This window comes from Hyla sarda, chromosome 1 (genome assembly GCF_029499605.1).
Source record: "Hyla sarda isolate aHylSar1 chromosome 1, aHylSar1.hap1, whole genome shotgun sequence".
Lineage (NCBI taxonomy): Eukaryota > Metazoa > Chordata > Amphibia > Anura > Hylidae > Hyla > Hyla sarda.
This window is the reverse complement of record NC_079189.1, coordinates 172,070,780-172,093,936: the sequence shown is the minus strand read 5'-3', so window position 1 is coordinate 172,093,936 and position 23,157 is coordinate 172,070,780. Positions and strand designations below refer to the sequence as shown.

Below are 23,157 nucleotides of genomic sequence, written 5' to 3'. Positions count from 1 at the left end.
TTAATTTTTACGTTTTCATTTTTTCCTCCTCGCCTTCTAAAAATCATAACTCTTTTATATTTTCATCCACAGACTAGTATGAGGGCTTGTTTTTTGCGCGACCAGTTGTCCTTTGTAATGACATCACTCATTATATCATAAAATGTATGGCGCAACCAAAAAACACTATTTTTGTGGGGAAATTAAAACAAAAAACGCAATTTTGCTAATTTTGGAAGGTTTCGTTTTCACGCCGTACAATTTATGTTAAAAATGACGTGTGTTTTTTATTCTGAGGGTCAATACGATTAAAAAAATGATACCCATTATTACATACTTTTATATTATTGTTGCGCTTAAAAAAAATCACAAACTTTTTAACCAAATTAGTACGTTTATAATCCCTTTATTTTGATGACCTATAACTTTTTTTTTTTTCCGTATAAGCGGCGGTATGGGGGCTCATTTTTTGCGCCATGATCTGTACTTTTTTTTGATACCACATTTGCATATAAAAAACTTTTAATACATTTTTATAATTTTTTTTAAATAAAATGTATTAAAAAAGTAGGAATTTTGGACTTTTTTTTTTTTTTTCGTTCACGCTGTTAACCGTACGGGATCATTAACATTTTATTTTCGGACATTTACGCACGTGGCGATACCAAATATGTCTATAAAAAAATTTGTTTACGCTTTTTGGGGGTAAAATAGGAAAAAACGGACGTTTTACTTTTTTATTGGGGGAGGGGATTTTTCACTTTTTTTTTACTTTTACTTTTACATTTTTTTAAATTTTTTTTTACACTTGAATAGTCCCCATAGGGGACTATTCATAGCAATACCATGATTGCTAATACTGATCTGTTCTATGTATAGGACATAGAACAGATCAGTATTATCGGTCATCTTCTGCTCTGGTCTGCTCGATCACAGACCAGAGCAGGAGACGCCGGGAGCCGCACGGAGGAAGGTGAGGGGACCTCCGTGCGGCGTTATGAATGATCGGATCCCCGCAGCAGCGCTGCGGGCGATCCGATCATTCATTCAAATCGCGCACTGCCGCAGATGCCGGGATCTGTATTGATCCCGGCACCTGAGGGGTTAATGGCGGACGCCCGCAAGATCGCGGGCGTCGGCCATTGCCGGCGGGTCCCTGGCTGCGATCAGCAGCCGGGATCAGCCGCGCATGACACGGGCATCGCTCCGATGCCCGCGGTTATGCTTAGGACGTAAATGTACGTCCTGGTGCGTTAAGTACCACCGCACCAGGACGTACATTTACGTCATGCGTCCTTAAGGGGTTAAGGACCAGGAGGTTTTCCGTTTTTGCACTTTCGTTTTTTCCTCCTTACCTTTAAAAAAATCATAATCCTTTCAATTTATAACTTTTTTATTTTACCGCGTATGGGTCCATATGAGGGCTCATTTTTTGCGCCGTGATCTGAAGTTTTTAGCGGTACCATTTTTGTATTTATCGGACTTGTTGATCACTTTTCATTCATTTTTTCATGAAATAAAAAGTGACCAAAAATACACTATTTTGGACTTTGGAATTTTTTTGCGTACACCATTGGCGGTGCGGTTTAATTAACGATATATTTTTATAATTCAGACTTTTCCGCATGCGACTTTACCACATATGTTTGTTTTTATTTACACTGTTTTTTTTTTTTTTTTTAATGGGAAAAGGGGGGAGATTCAAACTTTTAATAGGGGAGGGGTTAAATGATCTTTATTCACTTTTTTGCAGTGTTATAGCTCCCATAGGGACCTATAACACTGCACACACTGATCTTTTACATTGATCACTGGTTTCTCATAGGAAACCAGTGATCGATGATTCTGCCGCTTGACTGCTCATGCCTGGATCTCAGGCACTGAGCAGTCATTCGGCAATCGGACACCAGGAGGCAAGGTAGGAGACCCTCCTCGTGTCTTACAGCTGTTCGAGATGCCGCCATTTCGCCGCGGCTATCCCGAACAGCCCCCTGAGCTAACCGGCATGATTTCACTTTAGACGCAGCATTCAACTTTGAACGCCACGTCTAAAGGGTTAATAGCGTGCGGCACCGCGATCACTGCCGCGCACTATTAACTGTCGTGGCCCCGCGTTATAGAAAGGGAAAGGACTCCGGACGTACCAGTACGTCCTAGGTCCTTAAGGGGTTAATCGTATCCACAGATTAAAGTTTACATGTCATTTTTTCACAAGTGCACTTGGTAAAAACAACCCCCCAAAGGTGGAAAAATTGCAGTTTTCTTTTCCACCTCTCTCTTCCTCCATACAAATAATATTTTATGGGTTTCACCAAAATAGTTTGGTAAAATTAAAGGTGTCATTACAAAGTACAATTGGTCTTGCAAAAAACAAGCTCTGTGGATGAAAGAATAGAAGAGTTATGGCTCTTAAAAGGTGAGAAGATAAAATACTTAAATTCAAAAAAGGAAATTGGCTGTGTCCTTAGACTAGTGTAATGTTAAGGCAGAGCAGTTTGTGGCAGAGATGAACCCATAGCAACAGAATAGGATGGGCAAAGCAGACTTTATTGCAAACCTGATACTAGTGGAGCCCCCTATATTCTTGTCCCCAGCCCTAGGGTAAGGATCACTCATAGAATAATGCCTTTATTGTAAAAAAAATACTTCTTTAGCTGCATCGGTCTGTGTCATTCTGAGCAGAGCACCTCTTATATGCACTGCAGGGTCCCGGCTCTCTCCGGGAACGGAGCATGTCGACCCCTGCATGAAGTGGCAGCCGACATGCCCCTCCATATGAGAGATATATGGAGGGGCGTGTCGGCTGCTGCTTTGTTGATCCCAGAAAGAGCCGGGGCTCTGAACAGCGGCCGGACCCGCCATGATCTAAAACTTATCCCTTATCCTACGGAAAGGGGGTATGTTATTGTTCATGATACTTCTCCTTTAAAAGCTGGTTTTAAAAGACCCTTCTCTATGAGTTATATTCTCTGTAAAAAGTATCGGTTAGGTAGAAATACCAGATGACATCACTTATCATGGAATGATCTGCTGATTGACATCCTGTACATAAGATATCTGTACGTGGTGGGTAAAGTATTCCACTTTATTGACATTTGTCAACCAAGGGTCTGTTGCTGGGACCCTGTATCCAGATGAGTGATGCACTGACAGATATAGCAGCATGATGGGTGGTGCTAATAAAATAGGGGGATTCTAGTAGAATTTTCCTTGTAGTGACAAGACAGCTTTGCTTATCAGAGCTGGGAATAGAGGTTTTTAGCTAAGGAATCCAATGTTACTATTCCATTCAGCGGATCATAGAATAGGGACAGAGACCACAGTGTTTAGCATTTATGTAAACACTGATAAGCAATCAAGCAAAAAAACTAAATTATATTGGTTCCTGTTATTTCCCATATGGGGCATGTGCCAAAAATGTTTTTCTGGTGTTTAGTTGGAAGCTAAAAGGGAAGTCATGTGATGATAATCATAGTCCTTCTAATCTTTGGAATTATGCCGTCCCTTTGAAACATATAGCCATGGGACAGCCACGTCTGTATGCAATATCTAGGTTGTACATGCTTTTGCATGTGTAATTTAGTAGGATTGTGAATCTTACAGTTGACATATGATTTTCCCTGCAATGTGCATCTGGGAGAAAATTACAACTGCACGCACATCTGAGATTTGCTGCGGGTTTGTTGTGGTATGTCATACAGCCCCATGCATCTTATTAAGTTTTGTGTGGTTAGGTTTCAGCGCTGGAGTAATGTGGGAGGAGAGACTTATGATTATGAAAACAGCACAAGGAAACAGGAAAATACATGCTCTTATTCCCAGTCTGCTTTTTATTATGGCTCAATGTAAAAAATATTTCCAGCTAAATGATGACCCCAGAAGTGGCTTGTGCACGCACATTTTACTCGAATGACTTCAGGCTTTGTTTGGAAAGCTTTGATCACTCATTCACCCATTTGGAGAGGGGAAACTGAATTTTAGAAACATAAATAGATCAGAATTTCTTCTTTTTTGTGGGTTTAATAATAACACAATAGGGATACATCCTTCTCTTGGTGATTTACAGTTCATATGTGTTTATATACAGTCATGCATTTACTTAAACCATAACATTCTGAAGTTTTAGAGGTAAATCAGTTTTACAGACTTTTCCCTGCTGCTAAAGTAATAAAATGCTGCTAGGATATGCAGCCCCTTTCTTATCAGTGGGAGTCTGATTTCTGGGACAGGCACTGATCTTCAAAATGAAGGGGCCACAGTAGGACTGGGCGGTATACCGGTTCATACCGAATACCAACATTTTGGGCTGCACGATATTAATTTTTCCCATACCGCAATACCGGTTTGGCCCCTCCCCCTCGGGAACGAATTATCAGCCCAGCGCAGCGCTGTCCCCAAATTGGGGAACTAATCATACGTGACCCGCCAACGCTGTTCTGCTCCCCCCAAATCATGTTATCCTCCAGCGCTGTTCTGCCCCCCCAAATCATGTTACCCGCCAGCGCTGTTCTGCCCCCCCAAATCATGTTACCCGCCAGCGCTGTTCTGCTCCCCCCAAAATCATGCTAACCTCCAGCGCTGTTCTGCTCCCCCCAAGCCGGCTTCTTACATGACAGTGGGCTCAGCCTATCACTGGCCGGGACGGGACAGCGCTCCGGCCGGTTATAGGCTGACGGCTGTCCGACGTTCCAGTCCCCAGCGTGTGGCCGACATAGGTAAGTTAAAGTTTATTTTCTTTATCTTTTGCAGCCCGGGCATAGGTATACAGCGTACAGTAGTGGTCTCAAACCTGCAGACCTCCAGCTGTTGCAAAACTACAACTCCCAGCATGCCTGGACAGCCATTCGCTGTAGTTTTGCAACAGCTGGAGGTCCAAAGGTTGGAGACCACTGGCGTATAGTGAGTTTCAGCGCCGGCGACCCCCAACAAAGAGTAGGAGGGCAGTGCTTGTGGGTGACATATGTGAATAGTACCCCGCTGGGCTGATCATTAATTGGGGGGGGAGCAGAACAGCGCTGGCGGGTAACATGATTTGGTGGGGGGAGCAGAACAGCGCTGGCGGGTAACGTGATTTGGGGGGGGAGCAGAAGAGCACTCGCGGGTCACATGATTTGGGTTGGGGGGGGGTTGAAAGAAATACCGTTATATACCGTGGAACCGCCATAAGTTACAAAAATACCGTGATACACATATTTGGTCATACCGCCCAGCTCTAGACCACAGTACTGCTTTAGTTCAGCCTATGTACTGCGGTAGGTTAGCTCTCTTGGCTACTGAAGTCCACTGAACCATGCCATTGTTTCCTGAAATATGGCATCACTAAGAATGGGAAGTCCACTGTAAAGTTGTCCAATGTTGTATCAGCAAAACATAATCTGTTGTACAGCCAAGGCTAGGTTCACATCTGTGTCGGCGGCTCTGTTCGGGGCCTTCCTCACAGATTCTGTTCATGAGCAGAAGACTGAGCTGGCTGGTCCGCTGCTTGGGATTTGACGGGGTTCGGTCTGGTGTCTGTCGTTTCACAGGATTATAACTGGACAGAAAAATTTCGTCAGCAGCATTTTTTGTCAAGTGGCCTCAGATGGTGAAATGGCGATTACATAATTTTGGAAAGTGAGGAAGATGCTATTTTACCCAAATAAGATGTATCACACAGTTTTGTGTATTAATGGAAATAACTAACCTTATATAATTCAGGACATATTCTCTGGATAGGCCATCAGTATGAGCTTGGCAGGGGTCCCACACCCATCACACCCGCCAATCAGCTCTTTGAAGGGGCTTCAGTGTCCATGCAAGCACCGCAGCATCTGCAAGCTTTTATTTCTGCTAGTACCTGCATTGCCATTCTTTTAGCAGTGTCTGCACAAGGTTCTCTTAAATGAGATAATGCAGCAGTACCTGGCCCCGTATGTTGTTTAGCAGAAATGAACATTGAAGAGGCTGCAGTGCTGTCATGAGCGCCATTATCCCTTCAAATTAATAGGGAAAGAGGGGGGCTCCTCAGCCAGATCTGCACATAGACCATTCATTTGAAACCTATCATCCACCCCTTTAACATGTACAATTGATTTATCTGAAAAGATGCCATGATAGCTTTTTGAGCTCGGCTTCATGTGAGTGCTGTATAGACAATATAATTTTTTATTTATTTTTTATCTACAGGTAATGGGCAAAACCGAAAATCTGCAAAAAATATATTTTATGTTAATGTGACTAAAGTAGTTTGGTTAGTTTTTAAGCCACAACCATGGTCGTAATTTGCATTCATTTAGTGAGTACCATGGCTTGTGTAGCGTTGGAACTTGTCTGCCATTGCCATTGGGCTTCTTAAAATAATTAGCTTAAAAACATGATCTGCGGTCACAATAGGGAAGATATTTGTAGCATTTCCTTTGCCTGAAGACTGTTGCTCTCTCTTTCTTCTCCAGCTGGCCCCCTGGAATGTTTTTATTGATATTGTACCGTATCCTGTTCATTATGAATGTGCCACATTACAGGAAGTCTGTATTGCAAATATTTGTGATTCCGTAACAGAGCCTGGGGAGTTAAGGCAGGTGTTCATGCCCTTTTATAGCTCTTCAGTCTTTCTGTGTAGGCACCAGATTCTACATGGTGCAGCTTTATGTCAGGTTAAAGCATATCAGGTCTCTCTGGCAGGATTTAGTAAGTGATGGCTAAAATGCGTTACCATCATTTTCAACTTGTTGTTTACTTATTCCTCTCTCTAAGAGCACAATTTTACTTTCTACTTCTAGTAATGTCTTAGACTGTTGGTCAACAGCCAGATATCATCAAAACCAGACCACAGTCAAATATATATTAGGTGTTTGACAGATGTCGGTAAAAAAGTATACTGGATTTCATCCTATTCTCCCCAATGATAGTGTAGATGTGTTTGGGGAGTTCCAGGCAGGGAGCCCCCCTGTAGTCCGACTTAGGCTGATAGCGCTTCACCCAAAAAGTTCAGGACTATGCTTCCAGTTGCAGATAAGTGCAATATTTTATTTCTATAGTCTGGTATAACATGTTTCTAAAGGAATACTCCTTTGTCCATGATGAAGAGTGGAGTATTTGAAAATGCATTGTCCTAACTGTACCTGACTATAGAAATAAAATATCGCTCTTATCTGCAACTGGAAACATTGTACGGAACTTTTTGGGTGAAGCGCTATCAGCCTTAGTCAGACTACAGGGGGGCTCCCTGCCTGGAACCCCCCAAACATACCTACACTACTATGTCCTCCACAACAGAATCAATACTGATAGACAAACAGCTCCCAAACACTACATGATGCTGAATGCTTTTTAAAACATAAAAGGTGACCATCCTCCCATTTTTTTGCCTATCACATCTAATATCCCTTGCAGGATAAAAGCACTATATAGCACCATGTCTCACCCCCCCCCCACCCCCACCCTTTTTTTTTTTTAACATATCTTTTTTCTCCCCAATAAGACACATGCCCGATTGGTTGACAACTATTGAAGGTTTATGGACACCTTACAAGTTTATGTGCAGAGCCTAAGTAATACTAAAACTAATAAAAAATGATAAGAGTTCATCAGGTTGAATTATGGCAGGTTACAGTACATTACACAGGACATGTCGAGTCATGGAAATTGTGGCCGCTCTTTACATGACATGTTCTGGTTTTTAACTGCTGCCGATAACTCTTATTTGGGAACTGGTACAAGGCTTTCCTTTTATGGGTGGAAATATAGTCCTATGACACACCCCAGCCATTGTTGGTGTCTGTAAAAACTAAAAATATATACATGGCTAAAAGTATTAGGACACCTATAGGAGCTTTTCAAGTTAATCCCAGAAGTTACGATGAGGTTGAGGTCAGGGCAGTGTGCAGGCCACTCAAGTTCTTCCATAACAAATTCCCATAACAAACTCCCCCAACCGTGTGTGTGTGTGTGTGTGTGTGTGTGTGTGTGTATATATATATATATATATATATATATATATATATATGGACCTTGCTTAGTGCCCTGGGACAAAGTCCTGCTGGAAAAAAGGGCCTTACCCAAATGTCTTGGTATGAAGATTTCACTGAAATGAATGGGCCTAGGACAGACCCTGAAAAACAACTCCATATTATAATCTCTTGTGCACCAAAAGTTACTGTTGGTGCACAAATAGAGAAGCTTGATTCATCACTTCAGAGAACATGTTTCCACAGCTCCCAAGTCCATTGGCGGCGGGCTTTACACCCTTCCACCTGACACTTCAAGCCAATAAGTAGAACTATTCAACAATTACCAGAACCGATTAGATCCAGGTATTGCTGCACAAGGGGGTCATAGCAGATACTGGAAACAAAGGTTCACTTACTTTTGTCACTCATAGTTATGTGATCTTGGATCATTATCCTCAATAAATAAATGCTCAAGTCCAAAATTCTGAAGGTTTCCCTATCTTACAAGCCCCACTGTCTGATGCCTGCCTTTGTGCCCCTACTGTGTAACTAGCCCCCTCTATGCGCCCACATAATATCTAGGACAACTCTTTGCCCCCATACATTATCAGTGTCCCCTATGTGCCCTGATGCCATATTTAAACTCCCTATCTGTCCCCACCGGTATTTACTGTATTTAACTCTCTGTGTATCCCTTTCATACTGGACACAGCCTGTTTGTGGTTTACATCTGTTGGTGCTGTGGTATTATGACTACTACCTGCTGTGTTTCCCAATTTATTTTGTCAGGTTTTGGTCAACAATATTGGCAGCTCCTAAAAGTGCATTCAGTAGCTAGACTAACTTATGCATAAATGACAGGCAACATTTTGATGCAGTCATTTGTAGTTAATGGTGCCTGGTCCAAGAATTACATCTGGTATCCTCTGGTGATGTCCACTTCGCCTCCATTTTATTATTTTCGTTTATCTGTTTTAATCTCTTCATGTTTCTCACTTTCCTACTATTAAATAAAATACTGTCATTTAGTATTCTAAAATTTCAATTTATAAAAAAGATATTTCTATTTGCAATGTACTGGGCTAACTGCTGCCTAAGTTGCTAAGTTGACTTACCATTGCTGTTTGTTCTGAATGACCAAGTACTATACATGATGACCTAGGATGTAGCCAAGTTTCCTTGAAATGGTCAAAATAGAAAACCAGAATGATTTCCCTATCTCATACACTTGGCAAATGTCATATGGACCGATTAATTTATCACTGTTTTTTGGGTGTGTAGGTAAACAGAAAGAGTTGAGTAGAAAAGTGTGTACATTTTATTATAAATGTCTGTTATTAAAAAATATTGTTAGTGTTCTGTTTCCTATGAGCTGCACAGTTCAAGACTTTCTGGCTTCCTTTTGCAGGCTTGAATGCTCTGAGGAGGAAACTAGGAGAGACGAGTAACCCATCAGACAGTGAAGTGGCTGGCTCTGTGGTAGTCACTATAAATGACTTTCTTCAGGCGATGAATGATGTCAGGCCCAGTGCCATGCGGGAGGTGGCAGTCGATGTGCCCAATGTACGTAAAGCTTGTCTATGAATGTTGCCAAATGTAACATTTGAGTCAAAACACAGTTGTCTGTAAATGCATTATATTTCATGTGTTTAGAATTATGACACTGTTTACATAATGTAGCTGAACTTTTAACCATATGTGCTGTAATCTCTATAACAAAAATGTCTTGAATCAACAAGTTGTTAAAAGTCTTCTGCTTTTTCTTAGTTATATATAAGTTCAATTATAACCAATTTGGCTACCACTACTGCTCCCAAAGGTGTTTGCCACCCAGCTTTCCTGTTGAACTGAATGATAACTCTGCTGAATTAATATTGAAGTCCCCTATGTATAAAACTTGCTATTCAGGATTCTAGAATAGCCAACAAAAGGACACGTGCATGCCTATATTCTTCTTGATTTCTTTCTTGAAGAATGTCACATGTACAAATCTGACCTACTTTATTTTGGCTTTTGTAGAGAAAACTGCTGTGTGTTATGCACCACCCCTGTCACTTCCTGTATTTGGTATAACACAATATGTCAGCTTACCATGGAGTATACCTTCAAAGGGAGTCTGTCAGCAGTTTTAAGCCCTCTAAACTGCTGACAGTGCTATATAGAGGAAAGAGAGAACAGTTTAAATATAACTTCAGTTTTATTGTCCTGGGCACCTTTGATCATAAGTGTCCAAGAGGCGGTCTCTTTATTTTAAAGGGAACCTGTCAGTTAAGTTATGCTAAGGAACATACACACTGTTTCCAAAACCTACACCTTAAAACAGACAGTACACAGCCAGAAAAGAGTGACTGCTGCTACTTGGCAGTGATAGGGAGAAATCTGTTAATCATCAAAGAGGGGCAGTAAAAGCAATAGCCAAGTGCTGCTGGTTTTTGGTTGTAGGTTCTCTCAAGCGTAAGGGACAGTCTGCTGCAAATCTGTCTGTTATGTTGCCGTCAGCAAGGGCATCCTCTATTAAGTGTTTAGCACAAAACTGCTAACAGACACACTTGAAACTGACCATAGATATAAAGGTTTTCCCCCAATCTGAAGAGCATTCCAATATTTATTGTGATTCAGGCCTATGAAAGAATCATACACAATCTTGTGTCATAAGAATAATGTTTCCCATGAAATATAGCTCTCATAGTAAAGAATATTGTTTCTTTACATTGCTCCATTTGTATTGTTTTTCAAATAAGTGAAGTAAATAATATCATTGTATTGTTCACCACTGATGAATGAGAAAATCATAGAGCTTCAGTGATAAATGTCTCAGCTAATAGGAAATGTGTCTTATGGTCAGACAATGCTACGTTTTGTGCAATTCCATACACCTTTTATGTACAATTGTTTACCTCAGAATGATAATTTTTAAACCTAATTAATATATAATTAGAACATGACAGCACATTGCAAAATGAATGGATTTTAAATGGTATGGCGCTTTTTCCAGCACCCACGGGTGCACGACTTGAAGATATCAGACCATATGGAAGCAACACAGAAAAGAAGAAAAGTAGCACACCAAGGTAGCTTGGAAGTAAAACCAAGGGCTTTATTCTGTGTAATTCATACATGGCAGGGGGAGGACAGACATGCATCAGACGAGTAGATTGGGCAACAAATGTTTCCCACGATTCCCGGGCTTCTACTGGGCCCTCAGTAGAAGCACAGGAATCGTGCGAAACATTTGTTGCCCAGTCTACTCGGCCGCTGCATGTTCTTCTTTAATGTGCTGCAGAATATGACCTAACTACAGTGCACCAGTATGCCAATTTCTATATTAAGGTGCTTTCATACGGTTTGCCTTTATGTTGCATGGATACTTCAGCATCCTGTCACAATGGGATATATCAGTGGACAGGCAAGTGCAGACCCCATAGACTTTAATGACTCAGTAATCAGACTACTGTTGTCATTTTACGAACATATATGTGTTTAGACTTGAACCCTAAGGCACAGCAAACCACCTTATAGGGGCTAAGTGCCAATGTTAAGGCATATTGTGGTGTAAAAACTCTCTTACAGTAAAATTCCTTCTTTTTGGGTAAGCTAGTTTTCAACAAATTTTATGGAGAAAAAGACGACTTAGCTGGAAGATGTAGAACTAGGGTATAGGGACAAAACCTCACACGGGGTGATAAAGGTAGCAAGTGTATATAAACAGCATAATATAGACGTGGACAAAATTGTTGATACCTTGCCGTTAAAAGAAAGAAAAAAACACAATGGTCCAAGAAATAATTTGAAACTGACAAAAGTAATAATGAATAAAAATGTACTAACAATTAACAGGTGAAAATCAGACATTGCTTTTGAATTGTGGTTCAACAGAATCATAATGAAAAACAAAATATTTTAATATTACTTTAATATTTTGTTGCACAACCTTTTGAGGCAGTCACTGCAATCCAGAGATTTCTGTAACTCTCAATAAGACTTCACTTGGCTAAAGGCATCTTGACCCACTCCTTATAATCAAACTGCTCCAGATGTTAAGGGTGCCTTCCGCAGACTATATGTTTCAGCTCCTTCCACAGATGTTGAATTGGATTAGCTGTGTGTTTTTAAAGGGGTTATCCACCATAAGGTGACTTTAGTACTTTAGTACTTACCTGCCTGATTACCGAAGGATCCATGCTTGTCTTGTGGCTAAATGGTTATGCTGTGAGTCCATCATTGCACCACTGCTTTCTTTTTGTAAAATGGCTATTTCCTGTTGGAGTTTCATCCCTCCAACTACAAGTCATCCAACCCATTGCAGCACAGTTAGGCTTCCTTCCATGCAGTGCTTGGAACTACAATTCCCTGCAGCCCTTGGAACTACAATTCCCTGCAGCCCTGTGGAGAATGATCTCCCTCCCTTCCAGCGATCGCTTTACCCATTGAAGCACTGCCATGCTCCCTTTCAACATTTGACTCCTGAGGCAATGTCAGCACTGCAACCTGGGAAAAGCCAGAGACAACACTCATTTTGTATGCTTCTAAAAAAAGAACATCGAGGCAAAGTTTACATAAGAATTGCAAGAACAGCCATACAACACAGGTGAAGACACTATATTAGGAACTACACTAACTTTACAGCCTCTGTAGCACAGCCAAATAAAAAATAAATCCTGGAGTACTCCTTTAATTCATGATCCTGTTGGAGGACCCATGACATGCGACTGACACCAAGCTTCCTAACATTGTGCAGCACATTTCCCTTCAAAATGTCCCAAAGTTTTTGGCAGAATGCCCTTTGGACTCATGTGGCATGACTGGAGCTTTTTTTGTTAAGTCACATCAGCCCTATGTTCACAGACACAAAAATAAAGCATACAAAGAAAAGAAAACTATATCTACTAGAATGGAGGAAGCTCCCTTTTGTTTGGGGAAGCTTAGCTGCATCTGGCACAGGGTGTCCTAAATCTTTGCAGGGTACAGTGACCTCACAATACTATCAAGGCATTATGGAGGAAAATGTCCTGCCCAGTGTCAGGTAGTTTTGTCTCAGTCACAGGTCATAGGTCCTCCAACAGGATAATGACCCAAAACACTCAAGAATGGCTAAGAGCAAAATATTTGACTATACCAAAGTGACCTTCTATGAGCCCAGATCTGAACCTTATTGAACATCTGTGGCACTCATTCACACCTGAGGTAGCTGGAGCAGTATCTTATGAGGAGTGGGTCAAGATATCTGTAGACAAGTGCAGAAGTCTCGTTGAGAGTTACACAAAGCACTTATTGCAATGACTGCCTCAAAAGGTTGTGCAACAAACTATTAAAGGAAAACTGTCATCAGTGTCACCACACTAACCTGTTACTACAGGCAGGACACTGATGATAACAGGACAGGGCACATACTAACCTGTTCGCAATCTGTGGTCCCGTTCTTCCAGGATCTTCCTCTGTTCCCTCCATTTGGCCGACAGGCTTGGGGCTCAAGCAGAGCTTCCTGACGTTACCACCTCAGGAAGCTCCACCCGTGCCCCAAGCCTGGCAGCCGAACAAAAGGAACGGAGGAAGATATGGGGAGACCAGGACCACAGATCACGGACAGGTGAGTATGGTTATCAACAGTGTCACCCGCACTACCAGCCTGTAGCAACGGGTTAGTTCGGTGACACTGATAACAGCTCAGGGGACCATTCGTCCAGGCCAGTTTCTTTATTTTGCTTTTCAAAATAATGGTGGATAACCACAATTCAAAAACAATGTCTGAGTTTCTTCAGTTAATTTTACATTTATAACTTTATTTTATTCCTTTTTTTTTGTCCTTTTCAAGTTATTTCAGGGAGCAATGTGGGCTTTTCTGTCTTTAAAGGGGTATTCCAGGAATTTTTTTTATTTGACTATGCTACAGGGGCTGTAAAGTTAGTGTAGTTCATAATATAGTGTCTGTACCTGTGTGTGACGGTTTCTCACAATTCTTATGTGATTTTAACTCCAATATTTATTTTTCTCAGCATACAAAATGACTGTTGTTTCAGATTTTTCCGAGGTTGCAATGCGGCCGAGACCTGACTCACTAGTCAGCTGATGACACGGAGCCTGTCTTCTTCAGTGGGTGGAGGGATCACTTGGTGGGAGAGAGATCAATCTGCAACTAACTTTTTTGCATAAATTCTTACCCAGAAAGCCCGCGGAGTGCTAATGGCCTTTTTGAATCTCAGTTTTACACCAGAAGTGGTACCTCTCCCTGAGGAAAATACTCGTCTCTTTTAGCTAGTCGCTACAGGTCTCTCATCCTAGCCAACCAGAACACCTTGCTCTGTACTGATGAGGGGCAAGCACCCCAAAACATCGCTTCTCAGTAGCCTTAAAGCGGCTTACCAATGGACACAAGGACTTGTCGTGGATGGCCATCAAGGGAGGTCTCTCCCTCAGGTCATTCATGCATGCCCGCAACCTGTGCAGAACCCAGTACTGCCCCCGGTGCCCCTATGTGGAGGAAACATCTTTGCACTTTTTTTGGCAGTGCCCCTTTGCTCAGGGTCTGTTGGACGCCCTGAAACATGAACTCAGAGACTCTGTACCCAGGAACTGCTTATCGTACCATTGGTGCTTTACGGTCTGTTCCTTGGAATCCACGACGTGGAGGCCATCCAGGAGGCCTGGTGCCTTATGAACTGTTTTAAGGATGCAGTGTGGCTTGCCAGGAACCGCCTCATGATCAACAGGGAGAACATGTCCGTCCGGGACTGCCGCAGGTTGATCAAGAGCCTGCTTAAAGACTATTCCATCTTGGACAGCCCGGACGTCGATGAAGAAGAAGAAGAGTGAAGACTCCTCTCCTTCCCCATGTCCCCCCTGAAGATATAGCCCAGTAGTCTCGGCCCTGTGATCCGCCCCCTCCCTACACCCACACAGTCGCCCATACCCCCCACGCCCCCAGCCCCTCCCCATAGCCCATGCCCCTACCCCTACCCCGATCACAGATTGTATTCTTTTGTTACTCGATTCCTTGTGCTTTTCTATTACAGGATTGAGCGTAGTGTTAGAGTACCATGATGTGTGATGTATAGCTTAGGGAAACTTTGCTGTGTATTGTACTGTCATGCTTTGTGTGATTGTAATTTATTGTATGACTTGTAATGACTGAACGGACAATAACGCTCTTTCAATACAAAAAAAAACTTTTGGCTAAGATCAAGTGTTGTATCTGTTCTTATCAGTTTCATGCTGGTGGGGATGGGTGCTGCATGGTAGGGGGCAGGTGTACCACGGCATTCCGGGGCTGGTTCTGAGGAATCAGCTCGATGGCTGTCCTGATGTGACCTGTTTCCTCCGGGTCTCGCCATGAGGTAGGGGGGTGTAGAGCCGAGGTACTTCTGTGCCTCGGGGAGTGGTGACCCTGAGGTGCTGAAACTCACTGGGTGTTATAACTCACTGAGTGAACGCACTGCACCATTACTCTTCACCTTTGGCACTCACCCTTGGTATCCCGGCCTTCTGGCTAGGATCAGGGCAATTTTTATAGATCCGGCCGGATGACCGGGCAGTATATCTGCACTTATCCACTTATTTATTATTTTTTTGTTTGTCACTGTGCCACGTTTGTGTCTTTATTTGTACACAGGATTGTCAGGATGCGGTAGCCCTTCTGGGTGTCCCTCCTGGCGGTCTAGGGAAAGTGTGTGTGTGGCCATTAGGTTCCTCACCTCCCTGCAACCCCTGGGCATCTCGGCTTTGGTCAAGATGCCATCAGTATACTGCTCCTTGGCTGATACCTTGGTTAACGCCTAGGTTGAAGCCAGGAGCATTTTCGGCTCCCTTGTAGCTTCGGCAAAAAGGAGCATCGAACCACACAGTCTTTGCATATTCACCATTGAAAAAGGGGACGCTGCTCCCCGAAACGCGCCTGGTCCAAGACTTCCTTTGCACAAGAAGTCAGGACTATTTGGAATATTTGTCCACCACTATTGGTCTTTTACTGCTCTCTCGGCTTTTCCCCGTTCCGTCGGGGTAGAGAGGGATCCCACACTAAAGACCTCCAGCGCTACCACATGCTACAAACGAACATTACCTTTTCCAGCGGACTACGCAATAACTATCTGTACCGGACATCTTCACCGTTAAGCACTGCTATGCGCATATGACTGCTTTCGCCGGAGCCGGTAAGAGGCACTAAGTGCCTGACTTTGATCTATTTTTCCTCTTGTACTTTGTCCCCATGCCATCGGGGTATAGAGGATAGATCTTCAGCACTACTGCGCATACAAGTATACTCATTGGGCTCGTAACTGCGAGCCTCCAGCGCTGCAAAAACTGTTTATTGGACATATCCTATTACAAACATTGGACCATTGTCCCACCGTTTAAGTGCAATACTATTTTAACGTCATGTTTTAAATGTTTATAACTAACTTTTACCATTCTATTTTAGTGAGCAGTCTGCGGCAAGGGCCCTGCCCCAGACCTCACAGTATTATTCAATAAATGTAATTATATTTTGTATCTTATCATCAGACACTTCCTTTCTTTCTTATTTATCTCTATCTATTCTGCCTTATTCTAAATTTCCTTCCTAGCCTAGTAGAACTGCTATTTTTCCATTCATTTATGTTAGCACTATATATTGATTTATAAGGTTATTTTACACTAATGTTAGTAGTTAACAAGAGGTCCCTCTTGACTCCCATTTATATGTAAGCTCTGCTAAAGGAATATATGCAAGATTAGGAATATCATGATTCAACCTCTATATATACATGGGGGGCTATATTTGGTCATGCAAAAGTGTGACTGAGTGTGTCCACCCATATGTATACATATTTAGTCATACAAATGAATGTGTGTATAATTGCCAGCATTGAATTATTGGTGTCTGAGAGCCCTGAGATATGTCCAAACTACAATTGTCATATCATAGATTAGGACAATACATAATGATATCTAAAAATTAAGTAGAAAAACTAAATTACAAGAGATGGATGTATTTGAATAATCCTTGGCACTATAGATCAAGACAGTTTTAATGATATCTAAGAAACATATAAAATATGAAAAGTGATGAGAGGCTGTTGTACATACAGGTACATGGTAAGAGCAACAATATTGTCCAAACTACATTAATAAGAAAGTGGCACAGGTGCAAGGCACTTGCGATAGGTAAGATAGGGTACTCACAGGAATGATCCAGCCGATAAGTGCGCATGTGCTTAAAGTCCGAGATGGGGCTGAGGATATGGATCGGAGTACACGGACTGTGCAAGCGCATTAACAATGTAGCGCTGTAGGTTTTTCTAATTCCGGGCGCATGCGCAATACGGGCCGATACATTGGATAACGGGAAGCCATGTGACATGATGCAGATAGGATGTGTTAGTGACGAGCAGAGCTATGATTGGCACACAGTGATGCGCTAAGTGATGACGTCAGCCTAAACGTCACAAACGGAACTTATATAAACCAGGGAATCCGGTCTCAGAGCCATTAGCCTCACTTTCTTGATAAAGTCAGTGGTAGCTGACAAAACATCAGAAGAGGGTGGCTTTCATTAACTCCTTCATGACACAGGACGTATATTTATGTCCTGCGCCATATCGGGTCGGTCCTGGTGGCCATCAATGGCCTGGACTCGCGGCTAATACCGGACATCAGCGATCGCGGTGATGCTCGGTATTGACCCTTAAGATGCGGCGATCAAAGTTGACCACCGCGCCTGAAGTGAAATCGAAAGCATCCCGGCAGCTCAGTCAGGCTGTTCGGAACCGCCGCGGTGAAATTGTGGCATCCCGAACACCTTGCAGGACACCAGGAGGATCCCTACCTGCCTCCTGCGTGTCTGACCTCCGAATGACTGCTCCGTGCCTGAGATCCAGGCAGGAGCAGTCGAGCGGCAATAACACTGATCAATTCCATATTAATGCATGGCAGTGAACAGTGTAAGAGATCAGTGTGTGCAATGTTATAGTCCCCTCTGGGGGCTATAACATTGCAAAAAAAAAAAAAAGTGAAAAAAAGTGTTAATAAAGGTGATTTAACCTCTTCCCTAATAAAAGTCAGATATCAGGAACAGGAAAGGGAAAAATGATCCTCAATAGGCGCAATAAACAGCAGTGAAGGAGATTTCAATGGTCATCCATCATTCATATAAAGATATTTATTGAGCACACAGTAGCAACGCGTTTCTTGCCCGGATCGGGCACTTCCTCAGGCAAATGTGCATGTACAAACATAAAAATGGCAGCAACTTAAATAGGCATGGATACGCAACTATTCAAAGGTCAAATCAATTAGGCTATTCAGGAACGCTAGTAGTAAAAAGCACACGTATCAACTTAGTGATCTAGATAATTTACATAAAACAAACTTTATCATAAAAGAATTTGTCTCTAAAGGAAAGAGACATATACAGTAGTTGGATTTAGTAGGTTTGCAGCTTATTGCGCTGTAGTATCCTGATAGGAGAATATGGTTCAGTATTTGGAGATATCTGCTGAAAACTCACAAGACCTGTTGGGTGAATGATCAGCAGAAGCCCTGTGTTAGGTATCAATGAGTAGATCGCTATTTTGTTGCATGGTGAGTTTCACTCACCACCGCTGTCTGGAGAGAAACTCACCATGCAACAAAATAGCGATCTACTCATTGATACCTAACACAGGGCTTCTGCTGATCATTCACCCAATAGGTCTTGTGAGTTTTCAGCAGATATCTCCAAATACTGAACCATATTCTCCTATCAGGATACTACAGCGCAATAAGCCGCAAACCTACTAAATCCAACTACTGTATATGTCTCTTTCCTTTAGAGACAAACTCTTTTATGATAAAGTTTGTTTTATGTAAATTATCTAGATCACTAAGTTGATACGTGTGCTTTTTACTACTAGCGTTCCTGAATAGCCTAATTGATTTGACCTTTGAATAGTTGCGTATCCATGCCTATTTAAGTTGCTGCCATTTTTATGTTTGTACATGCACATTTGCCTGAGGAAGTGCCCGATCCGGGCAAGAAACGCGTTGCCATTGTGTGCTCAATAAATATCTTTATATGAATGATGGATGACCATTGAAATCTCCTTCACTGCTGTTTATTGCGCCTATTGAGGATCATTTTTCCCTTTCCTGTTCCTGATATCTCTGCAATCCGGCCAGCCACGCTGATACCGGAGGATCCAGGCTGCATTCAGCACACTGCATCATCACTCGAGCTCATCTAGGTGTTGTGCCCATAGCGCAACACCATCTGGTAAGTGGAACACCAACCCCTTCCCTTACCCCAAGGTCTTGAAGTATTACACTAGGGCGCGTGTCCTTTTTTCTTTTTGTCTTGCTAATAAAAGTCAGAATCGCCCTCCCATAAAAAAACATTATGTAAATAAATATAAACATATGTGGTATCACCGCGTGCGTAAATGTTCGAACTGTAAAAATATACCGGTAATTAAACCACACGGTCAATGACGTATACGTAAAAAAAAAAATTCCAAAGTACAAAATAGCGTATTTTTGGTCACTTTTTAAACCAATCAAAATAGATTAAAAGCGATCAAAAAGTCGAATCAAAACAAAAATTGTACCGATAAAAACATCACATCACGGCGCAAAAAATTAGCCCTCATACCGCCAGTATGCAGAAAAATAAAAAAGTTATAGGGGTCAGAAGAGGAAATTTTTTAACGTTTACATTTTCCTGCATGTAGTTCTGTTTTTTTCCAGAAGTACGACAAAATAAAACCTTTATAAATAAGGTGTCATTTTAACCGTATGGACCTACAGAATAATGATAAGGTGTCATTTTTACCAAAAAGTGCACTGCATAGAAACGGAAGCCCCCAAAAGTTACAAAATTTAGTTTTTTCTTCAATTTTGTCGCACAATTATTTTTTTTTCCCATTTTGCTCTGGATTTTTTGGGTAAAATGACTAATGTCACTGCAAAGTAGAATTGGTGGCGCAAAAAAATAAGCCATCATATGGATTTTTAGGTGGAAAATTTTAAGGGTTATGATTTTTAATAGGTAAGGAGGAAAAATGAAAATGCAAAAACTGAAAAATGCTGAGTCCTTAAGGGGGTTACGTTTTAATAAGCAGCCATGATCTAATGTTATATACAATGGTTCACAGTACTAGCCAGCGCTCTCTAAGGGGTGCATTGTCTCCCGTCAGAGATACGATCTCTGCAATTTGAGTGACATAATAACACTGAGCAGTGGCTGTAATTATAACATTTCTACTGACATCCCATCCTATGGTAGCAGTTTGTTCTGCTTTTTAAAGAAGATGTTAATAAAGTTTATAATTTTAACAAGGGGGGGGGGGTTCTAGTTTAGGGTTTGCCCTTAAAGGTTGTTGATAAAGTTTCTGGAATGTACAGAGGTGTCAGCAGAGAGAACTGTGGTCAGACAGAAAAGAAATTCAAAAAGAAAAGAACTTCCTCTGGAGCATACAGCAGCTGATAAGATTTTTTAATAGAAATGATTTACAAATCTGTTTAACTTTCTGGCACCAGTTGATTTAAAAACATTTTTTTCCACTGGCGTACCCCTTTAAACAAATCTATTGGGAAATTCTAAACTGTTAGGTTGTCTGGAGTCTTGCAAGGCCAGTAGCAGAAGGCTAATGGGCTAGTAACCAAATAGGATACTGGCTAATTTAGGTTAGAATTGAATTTTTTACAGTCCTCCTAAAAATTCACTTCCATTACCCATACAATTTGTATAATTTTCGATAACTATCCTATAATCCAGAAAATCCATACAGAAGAGGTGTGAAAAATTAGTTTTTAATATTATCTTATAAAATCCAACAGAACAAAATAGTGCATTCCTTAAATGTGAAACCAATAGTATTCAAGTACATTGTCATATGCTACATTAACACGTCATGGTCATTGATACAAAAAAGGTCATTCTTTGGCCAAAACAGGAATGCTGGAAACAGGAAAGATTACAGTACACCTGTATGTCTAGAACAACACAGACCAAATCCTATATCCTATAATCCAGAATATTTAACAGTTTGGTGCCTGTCTGTTCACATTAATCCTTGGTTAAAGTTATGTTAATGTGTTTACCATTGAATATGTAGCAAAATGTATCATTGTGTGCAAAAAAGAACAATATAATACCTGCCTTCCCCCATCATCCCAGTATCGGGCTGAAAATATTAGAAAAGGGAAAAATAATTTCCTCTTCTGGCTTGAATTCTTTTTTTCCGGTATAGTTTCAGATTCCAGTAACAGGACTCTGCAAACCTAAACCTTTTGGCTTTCCAGCATGAACATCTGGAGATGCTGTTGCGTGTCTAGTCATTTCTGAGCAATTGATCCATGCAGACTTTTCTCCTGTAAACTCCTGTTGAGGAAAGACTCTTGAAGCTAGTTAAATAAGCAGGTGATCCCAATGTGTTGCATTTTGGTAAAAGTAGGTTTAAGTTTCCTTTGTGCAAGTGTGTAAGATATTCTATTTGACACACAAAACCCCAGGCTAAAAATATCACACAAGATCACATATGGTCTCAAGATTTTACATTACAAGAGCTCAGTCCTGCTTATTGGCTTCATATTGGTTGGATTCCAGATACATAAAATCAAGTGTACATATTTTAATAGTTTCTATATGATATGTACTTAGAAAACGTACATAGGGATTGAACATATGCATTATTGCCTGAGATAAGCTTTTTTTTAATTATTATTTTTTTTTTCAATGAGGTGATTCTTGCAGATATATAATAGGCCTATTGCAAAGTCATCACAGTATTTTAAACTTCCACCCCTGGATTTGAGATACCTAAGGGAACAGTAACATAAAAAGGAACGTAGGGAAAAAAGTACAAACAACACAATGATAAATCCTCCCTTTTTTGCTGTTTTGTACCCAATGATCAGGTGGAAAAAATACTACTATAAAAGATCGTTCAGATAATATGCAGAGTAGCCCTCTTACTGTCCACAGTACCTTCCATTTCGTAAATTAAGGAACTACATATAGTTATGCAAAAGGAATTAATACTCACTCTCAGAAATACAGAACTATATACTAAAGGTTTTTTCATAAATGGAAGAGAGTACTTAAGATGCTTCCGGACGAAGAGGATTCGTATTATGAAACATTTTCAACATTCTACATGGTATTGTTTGGAGGCGTTAACGGGTACTTTAGGTAATTTGTTGCTAGATGACAGTACCACCACATAAGGGAGTTTATCCTCTTTATCCTCTTGCATAAACTCCTCCGTCTGCTACCCACATTCACTAGATACTCCGTTAGTTTTTATTAAGATGCTTCCTCCATAATTATACATTTCCTCATGGTTTTGGCTAGAATACTCTACTTAATTGTTTGGGTCTGTTCCCCCTACGAGAGATAGTTAGGTTCTAGTTCTTTTTTTAAACTTTCTTTTTTTAAACTTTCTTTTTTATGATACTTACTGGCCCTGATTTACTAAGAGTGGAGTGGAGTTTTCTTTGTGGATTTTAATTCCTGACAGGTATTTTTTACAACTGCTCTGAGCTGTGGGGTTTCCAGAGCTCAAATCCACCACGTTTTCTGTGGAAACCTTAGTAAATATATTGGGATTTTCTTAAAATGTCTGGGGCATGCCCCCTTTTCAGCAGCCATGCCCCTTTCCCTGGCAGCCATGCCCCTTTTTTGGGTTTTCCGAGTAAAATTGTTGGTTGGTTGGGTTTAAAAAAAATTGGCGCAAATTCTGGCGCAGACACAATTTGTGGCGCAATTCACCAAATTCTGGTGCACAACCCGTCAAAACAGGTCAGGTTTACAATACTAAATGAGGACTACTGTATGAGGTGACATTGGGTTCACTGGGTTTGCATGAACCTGACTTTTCCCTTTGCTTATATTTTTGAAATCTTAACTTCTTAATCTTTTGTTTTTTTACCATCTCCGGAAAATGGAAAAAGTAAAATGGGAACAATTGTTTTTGTTTATGTCTGAACAGTATACTTTCCTGTAATATTCTTTTTTGTTATATCTACATTTGTGTATTGCTGACATGTGATTTAGTATTATTGCAACTCCTGTTTAAAAAAACTTTTATTTAAAAAAACAAAACAAAAAACATGACTGGAAATGTTAGTCAGGTGGGCCCATCTAGTCTGCCCAATATCCTGAATACTATGAATAGTCCCTGGCCCTAACTTATATGAAGGATAGCCTTATGCCTATCCCATGCATGATTAACCTCCTTTCCTGTATTTGCAGCTACCACTTCTACAGGAAGGCTATTCCATGCATCCACTACTCTCTCAG

General features: G+C 41.2%; 1 protein-coding gene across 5 annotated transcripts in view; it reads left to right on the top strand.

Annotated features, from left to right (window-relative positions):
- AFG2A (AFG2 AAA ATPase homolog A) overlaps window positions 1–23,157 on the top strand; it is a 436,735-nt gene that overhangs the window by 85,175 nt on the left and 328,403 nt on the right. For all 5 annotated transcript variants that reach the window (XM_056563833.1, XM_056563838.1, XM_056563848.1 and 2 more), the window contains one exon: window positions 9,316–9,470. In XM_056563833.1, the coding sequence (XP_056419808.1) occupies window positions 9,316–9,470 (155 nt within the window). The remainder of the gene's footprint in view (window positions 1–9,315; window positions 9,471–23,157) is intronic.